The sequence below is a fragment of the Balaenoptera musculus genome, chromosome 7 (assembly GCF_009873245.2).
Source record: "Balaenoptera musculus isolate JJ_BM4_2016_0621 chromosome 7, mBalMus1.pri.v3, whole genome shotgun sequence".
NCBI classification, from domain to species: Eukaryota; Metazoa; Chordata; class Mammalia; order Artiodactyla; family Balaenopteridae; genus Balaenoptera; species Balaenoptera musculus.
The window spans coordinates 80,017,326-80,031,155 of NC_045791.1; the positions used below are offsets into that span (position 1 = coordinate 80,017,326).

At 36.2% G+C, this 13,830-nt stretch overlaps 1 protein-coding gene across 3 annotated transcripts in view; it reads left to right on the top strand.

Moving 5' to 3' along the window:
* Positions 1-13,830, top strand: part of BMPR2 (bone morphogenetic protein receptor type 2) — a 187,162-nt gene that overhangs the window by 78,394 nt on the left and 94,938 nt on the right. For all 3 annotated transcript variants that reach the window (XM_036857146.1, XM_036857147.1, XM_036857148.1), the window contains 2 exons: positions 10,928-11,098; positions 12,180-12,350. In XM_036857146.1, coding sequence (XP_036713041.1) covers positions 10,928-11,098; positions 12,180-12,350 — 342 coding nt within the window. The remainder of the gene's footprint in view (positions 1-10,927; positions 11,099-12,179; positions 12,351-13,830) is intronic.

A 13,830-nucleotide genomic window follows, 5' to 3' on the forward strand; every position in this document is an offset into this window, starting at 1 on the left:
TGCCATACCTTTATACTCTACATTCTTGATAGTGTTATATTGCGGAGTGGGAAACGTAAGACAGCTGAGTATTCCAGACATGCCACATATGTTCCTGGGAATTAAATGCTGCACGTGATTAGCAAATGCTGATCCAGAAAGCATATGTAAACAGAAAATGATTAGTTTATTCTCAGTAAGTTGGAGATATATATATATATGAAAATAATATAATATTGCATGTATACACATACTATTTTCACAGCTTCATTTATAGTAGAGTGGTCAAAGGACTAGATGATTATTGCCTAGATTTTGTAACCTTTGAATGGGAATATGATATTGAGTACAATACATGTAGATATGAACGCTGTCTGCCTGTAACACTGTTGGGTATTCGTGGTATACAAAATGAGTTATATACACCTAGTCTTCCTCTAGGAACAAGTGTAGTCAGCCTCCTACTTGGTGGGGGAGATATGCATGTAAACAGATAAAATATAATGCCATACAATGCTAAAACAGATAGAGTTAAGAGATTTGGGAGTGTAGAACATATCATTTAACTGCAGAGTAAAGTGAAGAGCACGAAAAATGGCATTCTAGATATTGGGTACATTATGTATAAAGGTCAGGAAAGGCCTTGGCATATTAGTGTGGTGGAAACTGAGGAATGGAGGAGTGGGATGAATGGCAAGAGATAGATTGAGTCCCAGGGCTGACTTACCCATTAGGCACAGGGCCCACAGTATTTCTGGAGGTCCATGAAAATGTTTTAATTTGTTTTAAAACCAGAAGGAAAAAAGGAACTTTCATGTTGAAGAAAAATGTTCTAATATCTAGGGTTAACATATTGTCTTTATCCCAATGCAGTTGTGAGGTATAATTTTTTTAAAAAATAAATTTCTTTATTTATTTTATTTTTGGCCGTGTTGGGTCTTTGTTGCTGCACCTAGGCTTTCTCTAGTTGTGGTGAGTGGGGGCTACTCTTCGTTGCAGTGCACGGGCTTCTCATTGCAGTGGCTTCTCGTCGCGGAGAACGGGCTCTAGGCACGCAGGCTTCAGTAGTTGTGGCAAGTGGCTCAGTAGTTGTGGCTCGCAGGCTCTAGAGCGCAAGCTCAGTAGTTGTGGAGCATGGGCTGAGTTGCTCCACAGCATGTGGGATCTTCCCGGACCAGGGCTCGAACCCATCTACCCTGCATTGGCAGGTGGATTCGTAACCACTGTGCCACCAGGGAACTCCAAAGTATAATTTTTAATATTTTTTATTGGAGGAAAGGGCCCATGAAATCAAAAGTTCCTAGGGCCCACCAAAGTGATCATGGTCGTGTTGGGTCTTGCTTATGAAGGATGTTAAATGCCAACTAAAGAGCTTGAATTTAATTCTAGGAACTTCAGGGAGCTAAAAGATTTTAAGCATGATCAACTCTTTTTATGAAGATACCTCTGTCAGCAGTTTGGATGAGACTGTTTGCGGTTCATTGTAGTTATGTTAATCAAAATTGCTTTAGTGCTTATTACAACCAAATATCACCTGTTTAAAATGAGGAGAGAGAGGGCAGACAGCAGAAGCAAGAAGAACTACAGTCCTGCAGCCTGTGGAACAAAAACTACATTCACAGAAAGATAGACAAGATGAAAAGGCAGAGGGCTATGTACTAGATGAAGGAACAAGATAAAACCCCAGAAAGACAACTAAATGAAGTGGAGATAGGCAACCTTCCAGAAAAAAGAATTCAGAATAATGATAGTGAAGATGATCCAGGACTTCGGAAAAAGAATGGAGGCAAAGATCGAGAAGATGCAAGAAATGTTTAACAAAGACCAAGAAGAGGGCTTCCCCGGTGGCGCAGTGGTTGAGAATCTGCCTGCTGGTGCAGGGAACACGGGTTCGAGCCCTGGTCTGGGATGATCCCACATGCCACGGAGCAACTAAGCCCATGAGCCACAATTACTGAGCCTGCGCGTCTGGAGCCTGTGCTCCGCAACAAGAGAGGCCACGACAGTGAGAGGCCCGTGCACTGCGATGAAGAGTGGCCCCCGCTTGCCGCAACTAGAGAAAGCCCTCGCGCAGAAATGAAGACCCAACACAGCCATAAATAAATAAATAAACAAATACTTAAAAAAAAAAAAGACCTAGAAGAATTAAAGAACAAACAAACAGAGATGAACAATACAATAACTGAAATGAAAACTACACTCGAAGGAGTCAATAGCAGAATAACTGAGGCAGAAGAACGGATAAGTGACCTGGAAGACAGAATGGTGGAATTCACTGCTGTGGAACAGAATAAAGAAAAAATAATGAAAAGAAATGAAGACAGCCTAAGAGACCTCTGGGACAACATTAAACGCAACAACATTCGCATTATAGGGGTCCCAGAAGGAGAAGAGAGAGAAAGGACCAGAGAAAATATTTGAAGAGTTTATAGTCGAAAACTTCCCTAACATGGGAAAGGAAATAGCCACCCAAGTCCAGGAAGTGCAGAGAGTCCCATACAGGATAAACCCAAGGAGAAACACACCGAGACACATAGTAATCAAATTGGCGAAAATTAAAGACAAAGAAAAATTATTGAAAGCAACAAGGGAAAAATGACAAATAATATACAAGGGAGCTCCCATAAGGTTAACAGCTGATTTCTCAGCAGAAACTCTACAAGCCAGAAGGGAGTGGCATGATATACTTAAAGTGATGAAAGGGAAGACCCTACAACCAAGAATACCCTACCTTGCAAGGATCTCATTCAGATTCGATGGAGAAATCAAAAGCTTTACAGACAAGCAAAAGCTAAGAGAATTCAGCACCACCACACCAGCTCTACCAGAAATGCTAAAGGAACTTCTCTAAGTGGGAAACACAAGAGAAGAAAAGGACCTACAAAAACAAACCCAAAACAATTAAGAAAATGGTCATAGGAACGTACATATCGATAATTACCTTAAACGTGAATGGATTAAATGCTCTAACCGAAAGACACAGGCTTGCTGAATGGATACAAAAACAAGACCCATATATATGCTGTCTACAAGAGACCCACTTCAGACCTAGGGACACATTCAGACTGAAAGTGAGGGGATGAAAAAAGATATTCCATGCAAATGGAAATCAAAAGAAAGCTGGAGTAGCAATACTTATATCAGATAAAATAGACTTTAAAATAAAGAATGTTACAAGAGACAAGGAAGGACACTACATAATGATCAAGGGATCATTCCAAGAAGAAGATATAACAATTATAAATATATATGCACCCAACATACGAGCACCTCAATACATAAGGCAACTGCTAACAGCTATAAAATAGGAAATGGACAGTAACACAGTAATAGTGGGGGACTTTAACACCTCACTTACACCAATGGACAGATCATCCAAAATGAAAATAAATAAGGAAACAGAAGCTTTAAATGACACAATACACCAGATAGATTTAATTGATAATTATAGGATATTCCATCCAAAAACAGCACAGTACACTTTCTTTTCAAGTGCGCACAGAACATTCTCCAGGATAGATCACATCTTGGGTCACAAATCAAGCCTCAGTAAATTTAAGAAAATTGAAATCATATCAAGCATCTTTTCTGACCACAGTGCTATGAGATTAGAACTCAATTACAGGGAAAAAAACGTAAAAAACACAAACACATGCAGGCTAAACAGTACGTTACTAAATAACCAAGAGATCACTGAAGAAATCAAAGAGGAAATCAAAAAATACCTAGAGACAAATGACAATGAAAACACGACGATCCAAAACCTAGAAGCAGTTCTAAGAGGGAAGTTTATAGCTATACAAGCCAACCTCAAGAAACAAGAAAAATCTCAAATAAACAATCTAACCTTACACCTAAAGGAACTAGAGAAAGAAGAACAAACAAAATCCAAAGTTAGCAGAAGGAAAGAAATCATAAAAATCAGAGCAGAAATAAATGAAATAGAAACAAAGAAAACAATAGCACAGATCAATAAAACTAAAAGCTGGTTCTTTGAGAAGATAAACAAAATTGACAAGCCATTAGCCAGACTCATCAAGAAAAAGAGGGAGAGGACTCACATCAATAAAATTAGGAATGAAAAAAGAGAAGTTACAACAGACACCGCAGAAATACAGAGCATCCTAAGAGACTACTACAAGCAATTCTAGGCCAACAAAATGGAAACCTGGAAAAAATGGACAAATTCTTAGAAAGGTATAACCTTCCAAGACTGAACCTGGAAGAAATAGAAAATATGAACAGACCAATCACAAGTAATGAAATTGAAACTGTCATTAAAAATCTTCCAACAAACAAAAGTCCAGGACCAGATGGCTTCACAGGTGAATTCTATCAAACATTTAGAGAAGAGCTCACACCCATCCTTGTCAAACTCTTCCAAAAAGTTGCAGAGGAAGGAACACTCCCAAACTCATTCTATGAGGCCACCATCACCCTGATACCAAAGCCAGACAAAGATACTACAAAAAAAGAAAATTACAGACCAATATCACTGATGAATATAGATGCAAAAATCCTCAACAAAATACTAGCAAACAGAATCCAACAACACATTAAAAGGATCATACACCATGATCAAGTGGGATTTATCCCAAGGATGCAAGGATTCTTCAATATATGCAAATCAATCAATGTGATATACCATATTAACAAATTGAAGAAGAAAAACCATATGATCATCTCAGTAGATGGAGAAAAAGCTTTTGACAAAATTCAACAGCAATTTATGATAAAAACTCTCCAGAAAGTGGGCATAGAGGGAACCTACCTCAACATAATGAAGACCATATACGACAAACCCACAGCAAACATCATTCTCAATGGTGAAAAACTGAAAGCGTTTCCTCTAAGACCAGGAACAAGACAAGGATGTCCACTCTTGCCACTATTATTCAAAATAGTTTTGGAAGTCCTAGCCTCAGCAATCCGAGAAGAAAAAAAAATAAAAGGAATCCAAATTGGAAAAGAAGAAGGAAAACTGTCACTGTTTGCAGATGACATGATACTATACATAGAGAATCCTAAAGATGCCACCAGAAAACTACTAGAGCTAATCAATGAATGTGGTAAAGTTGCAGGATACGAAATTAATGCACAGAAATCTCTTGCATTCCTATACAGTAACGATGAAATATCTGAAAGAGAAATTAAGGAAACACTTCCATTTACCATTGCAACAAAAAGAATAAAATACCTAGGAATAAACCTACCTAGGGAGACAAAAGACCTGTATGCAGAAAACTATAAGACACTGATGAAAGAAATTAAAGATGATACCAACAGATGGAGAGATATACCATGTTCTTGGATTGGAAGAATCAATATTGTGCAAATGACTATACTACCCAAAGCAATCTACAGATTCAATGCAATCCCTATCAAATTACCAATGGCATTTTTTATGGAACTAGAGCAAAAAATCTTAAAATTTGTATGAAGACACAAAAGACCCCGAATAGCCAAAGCAGTCTTGAGGGAAAAAAACGGAGCTGGCGTAATCAGACTCCCTGACTTCAGACTATACTACAAAGCTACAGTAATCAAGACAATATTGTACTGGCACAAAAACAGAAACATAGATCAATGGAACAAGATAGAAAGCCCAGAGGTAAACCCACGCACCTATGGCCAACTAATCTATGACAAAGGAGGCAAGGATATACAATGGAAAAAAGACAGTCTCTTCAGTAAGTGGTGCTGGGAAAACCGGACAGCTACATGTAAAAGAATGAAATTAGAACACTCCCTAACACCATACCCAAAAATAAACTCAAAATGGATTAGAGACCTAAATGTAAGACCAGACACTATAAAACTCTTAGAGGAAAACATAGGAAGAACACTCTTTGACATAAATCACAGCAAGATCTTTTTTGATCCACCTCCTAGAGTAATGGAAATAAAAACAAAAATAAACAAATGAGACCTAATGAAACTTAAAAGCTTTTGCACAGCAAAGGAAACCATAAACAATACGAAAAGACAACCCTCAGAATGGGAGAAAATATTTCCAAACGAATCAGCGGACAAAGGATTAATCTCCAAAATATATAAACAGCTCATGCAGCTCGATATTAAAAAAACAAACAACCCAATCCAAAAATGGGCAGAAGACCTAAATAGACATTTCTCCAAAGAAGGCATATAGATGGCCAAGAAGCACATGAAAAGCTACTCAACATCACTAATTATTAGAGAAATGCAAATCAAAACTACAATGAGGTATCACCTCACACCAGTTAGAATGGGCTTCATCAGAAAATCTCCAAACAACAAATGCTGGAGAGGGTGTGGAGAAAAGGGAACCCTCTTGCACTGTTGGTGGGAATGTTAACTGATACAGCCACTATGGAGAACATTATGGAGGTTCCTTAAAAAACTAAAAATAGAATTACCATATGATCCAGCAATCCCACTACTGGGCATATACCCAGAGAAAACCACAATTCAGAAAAACACATGCACCCCAATGTTCATTGCAGCACTATTTACAATAGCTGGGTCATGGAAGCAGCCTAAATGCTCATTGACAGACGAATGGATAAAGAAGTTGTGGTACATATATACAATGGAATATTACTCAACCATAAAAAGGAACTAAATTGGGCCATTTGTTGAGACGTGGATAGATCTAGAGACTGTCGTACAGAGTGAAGTAAGTCAGAAAGAGAAAAACAAATATCGTATATTAACGCATATATGTGGAACCTAGAAAAATGGTACAGATAAACCAGTTTTCAGGGCAGAAATTGAGACACAGATGTAGAGAACAAACGTATGGACACCAAGGGGGGAAAGCCATGGGGGGGGTGGTGGTGTGATGAATTGGGAGATTGGGATTGACATGTATACACTGATGTGTATAAAATTGATTACTAATAAGAACCTGCTGTATAAAAAAAATGTGATCAAATGTATTCTCTTGGAAAGAAGCAAAAAAATACTGCATTATATGTTTGAAAGTCTCTAAGAGAATAGATTTAAATGTTTTCACCATACACATACATACACAAAATGGTAATTATGTGAGGTGATGGAGCTGTTAACTAACCCTATTGTGGTAATCATTTTGCAATATATACATGTATCAAATCATGTTGTACACCTTAAACTTATACAATAATATATGCCAATTATATCCCAATAAAGCTGGAAAAAATTTTAAAAAAATAAAATGAGAGCAGTTTTTAAAAGACTCATATCTAATCACTGTATTTGATTAAGGATGTCCCTTGAAAGAGTTAATTGACCATACTTGATTAATCAAGATTTGTTCATTAGCTGTTGACAAATTCAGAAAACCACATGTAAATGATCAGGTCTCTTTATGTGAGAATATAATACTAGGCTATACTGTTTCTCATAGTACTCTTTGTTTCATGCCTACTTTTCCTGCATTATTTATGAAGAATCCAAAACTTTATACAGAGATATTGCTGAGACATTACAACAAATAACATTTAAAAAGCTGCAAGCACTGTTTTACAAAATGGAGTTTTTCTTTCTTTTAACCAAATGGAGTTTAGTTAGAATTCTTGCTCAAACACCTTTATTTAATATAGGAATTTGCTGAATCATAATTTGAAAGAATTACTCTTAAAATAGCGAAGTATAATTTTCCTATACTAATGACACTGTCATAAAATAATTCCTATGAAGTAGGCTGAAGTAATTTTAAGAAAAAATTATTTGGTGAAAACTGAGGGATATTAAAGGTATGATTCAGTGTCCTACAGTTGTACCTTTATTGCCTTGATCTTGGGATGAAGGGAGAGGGAGACATAGAGGAGATTGGATTTGTTTGTTTGTTGTCTTTTTATATAAGGAGAATTTTAGGTTTCAGTCATCAAATTATTTAATAATGGAACTAAAAATTTTATGCATGTTCATTCCTTTAGCTACTTTTCAGATGTAAAAGAAATCCAGGCAGAGGAAAAATTTTCATTTTGTATTTATTCTTTCACAAGGATATACTTTTCTTTTTATTTTTAAATTAAATAAGGCACTTATTTATTTATGATCCATCTACCTCCAGGTACGGTTAGATCCCTATTCATTAACTCAGTATTCAATACAAAATTCTAGTCAAAACGGATAACAACAGAAGAGGAGGGGAAAAAATAGAATATCGTGGTTGTGGAAAACTAGAGATAATGAGTTCATAAATTCATTCTGATCTTTCTAACAATCAAGACAGAAAGGGAAACAGAGTGGGTTACATAATTTCAGCAAGTGGTAGTAGGTAAGTAGCACATAACCTGAGTCAAGAAATGGGGATAAGGAATTGTGTCTCATAAATAGGCATGCTTTTTTAGATCTACATTACAGAGTTTTGTTTTTAGTTTGCGTCTTTTAAGTATCAATCTTTGTGTTGTGTGTACTTTATATGTAGAGATATGTTTGATTTTAATCTTTATAATAATTTTGTAAAGTTTGCAAATTAGGGTATATCTAAGGAAATACTGGTAAATGTGCGAGATAATATAAATGTTTGTCATTAAAGGAATTTGAATATGTGACTACATGTGGTAAAAATGTGGTATACTCATAATCTGGCTAATGCCCTGGAAGTAGTTTTTATAAAAAGGGTAGGAGGGCTTCCCTGGTGGCGCAGTGGTTGGGAGTCTGCCTGCCAATGCAGGGGACACGGGTTCGAGCCCTGGTCTGGGACGATCCCACATGCCGCGGAGCGGCTGGGCCTGTGAGCCACAACTGCTGAGCCTGCGCGTCTGGAGCCTGTGCTCCGCAACAAGAGAGGCCGCGATAGTGAGAGGCCCACGCACCGCGATGAAGAGTGGCCCCCACTTGCCGCAACTAGAGAAAGCCCTCGCACAGAAACGAAGACCCAACACAGCCACAAATAAATAAATAAATAAATAAACTTGGGGGGTGGGAAATAAGGCTAGGGACTTCCCTGGTGGTCCAGTGGTTAAGAATCCTCCTTTCAATGCAGGGGACTTGGGTTCGATCCCTGGTCAGGGAACTAAGATCCCACATGCTGGGGGGCAACTAAGCCTGCGGGCTGCAGCTACTGAGCCCGTGCGCTCTGGAGCCCGAGCACCGCAACTAGAGAGAAGCCTGCACACCGCAATGGAAGATCCTGTGTGCCGCAGCTGAGACCTGACGCAGGCAAAAATAAATAAGTAAATAAAAAATCTTTTTTAAAAAAGGCTATACTACATTTTCTGGCCATTTATATGATATTAGTAAATATCTTCTAGAAGACTGCCTGAAGTTCTAAATTGTGGAAATGTGGAAGTCACGTTTATTTTTTTTTTTAGTAATTACTGTCTGTCGCCAAGCAGACTATAAGGTGCTTGAAGGGTAGAACTCTGTATTATCTATTTGTGAATCCTCTATTTACTTAGCTCAATACTTTGAAGGTGCTTTCTGTTGTAATAAATATGGCAGGTCTGTGTTTCTAAATAGACTTGGGCACACAGTTGTTGGTGCTTTCATTTCTTCTCTAGGGTTTGGTCCTTAGTTTTGTAGTTTCAGAAACATTATTTTAATAAATCATTTCCAGTGCTAAGGTGCTAATGAATTAAGCCATACTAAATAAGATACACAGCAAAATCAAGAAATAAATCAGAAGCCCATTAGGAATATAGTGGCAAAGTGTATTAGATTGTTATTCTGGCAAGTCAAACACAGTAGGAAAGTCTGCTTTAAGAAACCAAATAAAGATCAGCTGTTGCTTTTGATAACCATTTACTTCTTTGGTATTCTCAGCAGTGTTGGTAAATGTTTATTAGCTGATAAATTATGTGGCAAATGTTCTACTGAGATTAGTTAAATCAGATTATGTATATGGAGAAAGACTGACTGGCGTTGGAAATACATTGGGTTGACTTTTGGTATAAGGGATTGTTGAGCATTTCTTCTTCTGACTATTATATTGATTTTTTAAAAATTAATTAATTTATTTATTTAATTAATTTTTGGCTGCATTGGGTCTTCGTTGCTGCGCATGGGCTTTCTCTAGTTGCGGCAAGCAGGGGCTACTCTTCGTTGCGGTGCGTTGCGGTGCATGGGCTTGTCATCGCGGTGGCTTCTCTTGTTGCAGAGCACGGGCTCTAGGTGCGCGGCCTTAGTAGTTGCAGTGCGTGGGCTCAGTAGTTGTTGCGCACAGGCTTAGTTGCTCTGCGGCATGTGGGATCTTCCCGGACCAGGGCTCGAACCCGTGTCGCCTGCATTGGCAGGCAGATTCTTAACCACTGCCCCACCAGGGAAGTCCCTATATTGATACTTTTAATGACAGAAAATCATTTTCTTATTTAGCACTAATAGCCTTAATTTTTAAAAACAGGTTTATTAAGGTATAATTTACATAGCATGAAATTCACGCATTTTTAGTGAACAGTTATTTTTTTGTACATTTACAAAGCTGTGCAAACATTGCCACAATCTAATTTTGGAACATTTCTATCTCCCCAGATGGAAACCATGTACTATCCATTTGTAGTCTCTCCTCATCCTTAGTTTAACATGCCTAATGTTATGTTTAACATTTTACAACTGAGTATAAAATATGGTAGAAGTGAGTACTGTAGAATTTCCAAAAACTATTCAGCCCTCTAGGTTTGCTAATTTGTTTTGAATTTTTAATAATTTAGAGCATGGGCATTTTTCTGATGATATTTCTTTATTCAGACACCAATATTATTCAGTAGGAGAAAGAGTGGTGAGAATAATTTATGTAAGAGGGTATTGCTTTTGGGAAATGAGTTTTCAAGTTTGCTTCTTGTTTGGAAGTTACAAATTAATTAATGAAAAGAAAGACGTTACTGAATAAATACAAAATTGCACATTTATTCAAGCCTTGTTAGGGAGTTAGTAGGGAAGTTTACAGTGCCTTTCAAAAAGGCACTAAGATTTTATATAATAATGTTTTGCAAAGATTATCATAAAGTGAATTTGTCATTCTTTTTTTCCTTTATTTTAGCTTCTCAGAATCAAGAACGTCTTTGTGCATTTAAAGATCCATATCAACAAGACCTTGGGATAGGTGAGAGTCGAATCTCTCATGAAAATGGAACAATATTATGCTCAAAAGGTAGCACCTGCTATGGCCTTTGGGAGAAATCAAAAGGGGACATAAATCTGGTAAAACAAGGCAAGTAATACTTTACCTGAAATAACTGTTTCATAAAATTGAAGTTTATCTAAGAAGGGCATGGAAGTAGATTATAAAACCCTCTGCAGGAGAACAGTTAGTTTAAAAGTGTGTATTCATGTATGTATTCACACCAAGCTCCAAATTTGCAAAGGGTAATTGGTTTTAGCTTATTTTAATAATATCTTATTACAATTTTAATAATATAATGCCATTTTATGAAGTTTAGAAAATAAAGAAAACTACAAGAGAAACAAATGTCTACAATTCCATACTTTAAAAAGTTTTTTTAAAAAACTATATTGGTTTATTCCCTTCAGGTGTGTTTTCTTTGTACTTCTATGTTTATGTGTGTGTGTGCTATTTTTTTCAAAATTATGGTAATACTATATAAATAATTTCATATACAGTTTTTCCCATTTTAAATTATATCATGGATATTTTCCTATTTCTTTAAATATACTTTGAAAACACTCAAAATCTATACAATTTTTCATTGTATACATGTATCTCAGTTTACTTACACATTACTCTGCAGTTGGACATTATATTGTTTTCTGGTTTTCATTGTAATACCTAATGCTTCAGTGAACATCTTTGAACATAATTCTTTGATTGTATCTCATAATTTTCCTGGAATAGACTTCTGGAAGTAAAATTAGATTATAAAACATGAAAAGGCTCTTCATAAAAATTGCCATGTGACTTTCTAGAAATGTTATATACATTTACATTCCCTCCAGCACTGTGTGTTACTGAATCCTTGTTATTGTTATATATAATTATTTTAAAACCCAGAAGAATTCAATAGATATAGACAAAAATGTAATCTTATTGATTTTTTAATAATAATTCTTAGATTAACTGTGAAGTGAAACATTTTATTAGTGGCTTTTTCCTTCCATGAAATGCCTGTTTATACTTTGCCGTTTTCTGTTATTTAGAAAATGTGGTTTCCTATTGGTTTGCAAGAGTTATAACTTATAAAAAATGTGGTTTCCTATTGGTTTGCAAGAGTTATAACTTATTTACATTATTACATATATAAACCTAACTTGTTTACATTAACATCAATTTGTAGGTTGCTGGTCTCACATTGGAGATCCCCAGGAGTGTCACTACGAAGAATGTGTAGTAACTACCACTCCACCCTCAATTCAGAATGGAACATACCGTTTCTGCTGTTGTAGCACAGACTTGTGTAATGTCAACTTTACTGAGAATTTTCCACCTCCAGACACAACACCACTCAGTAAGTAGTTAAAGTAATGTACGTTTCCTTGTAATTCCTTTCTCCAAAGATTTTTAGAATTTAAAAATATATGAAAATATTCAGTTTGGGCCAGAGTGAGAGGGAGAGTTCCAGCATCATGAGACTATATCTAGCTAACACCTAAAATCGAAAAGAGATACATGAGGATTTCCAAGGTATTGGTATATTATCAAATAAGTTTGAATCAAAATATAGTACTTTCCAACTCACATGAAGAGGAGTTTGGCAATATTAAGAACACAACATATGTGCTTACTCTTTCACCCAGCACTCCCATTTGTAGGAGCTTATCTTTGAAGACATACCTCCAACAGTATGAAAATACATATGCATAAATTTATCCATTGTAGTATTGTCTGTAACTGCATAGTATTGGAAACTACCTAAATGCCTAAGAATAGGAGATTGATTGAAATCCACTATGGTACACACGTGTAATGGAGTACTAAATATACAGCTATAAGAAAAAAATGGGTAACATCTCTGTGAACTGATATGGAGTGATTTCTAGAGATAACGTTAGGTGAATAAAAAGCTTATATAGTATGCTGTCTTTTGTGTAAAACAGAAAGCTTATCTTTACAAAAAGAAGCAAAGAAAGGATAAACCAGAAAATAATGAAGTTGGTTACTTACAAGAGTTGGAGGGAATGGAACAGAAAGGATACAGGAAGGAGGAAAAATCCTCTGAATATAGCTTTATGCATGTAGTTTTGACTTTTGGAATCCTGTTACTAATCTGTGTGTGCAAAAAGTATAATTAAATCATTAAGGATGGGAAGGGGGCAAAATCCCAAACTGAAAACAAATGAGCCCAGTTGTATTTTACATAAACATCATAATCACACTTAAGGGAAAAAGAAACAACTAATCTAAGCATTTTACAAAAACAGTATTTGACTGTATATACTCTTTTAGGCAAGATATGATATAAGAGATGGGGGGAGTATTGCAAACAAATACTGAACTCTTTTTAGAAGGTTTGATTTTTAGTAGTGTATACAAAGCAATTCTGAAACAATTGTAGATATATTTGTATTATAGGATTAAGAAAATGAGTATTAGTGTTGATATTCTTGGGAACTAGTGTTCTCACTGAAGGAACAGGGAAACAGTTATAGATGGGGGAAGAAAAGAGAATCCTATGTGAATAGATTGTAGTTCAAGGTATTATTATAGATTTATGACTTAAAAAATATCCATATGTATGTGTTACATGCATGTATATGCAGCCATGTATATATGTATTTGTATGAGTATGTATTTATATGCGTGTGTGTATACATACATGCCTACATATATTTCTTATCTCTGTTTGTTGAAAAAAATAAGAAGCAAAAGCACCCCTGTAGCTATGAGTGTACATAATGCCCAGGTTTAGTTTCTACTACGGCTCCGCAGTCAGTGGAACTTGGGCTCCTTGGAAAAATGACTTATTCTAGGACTGGGGCAGGATAGGT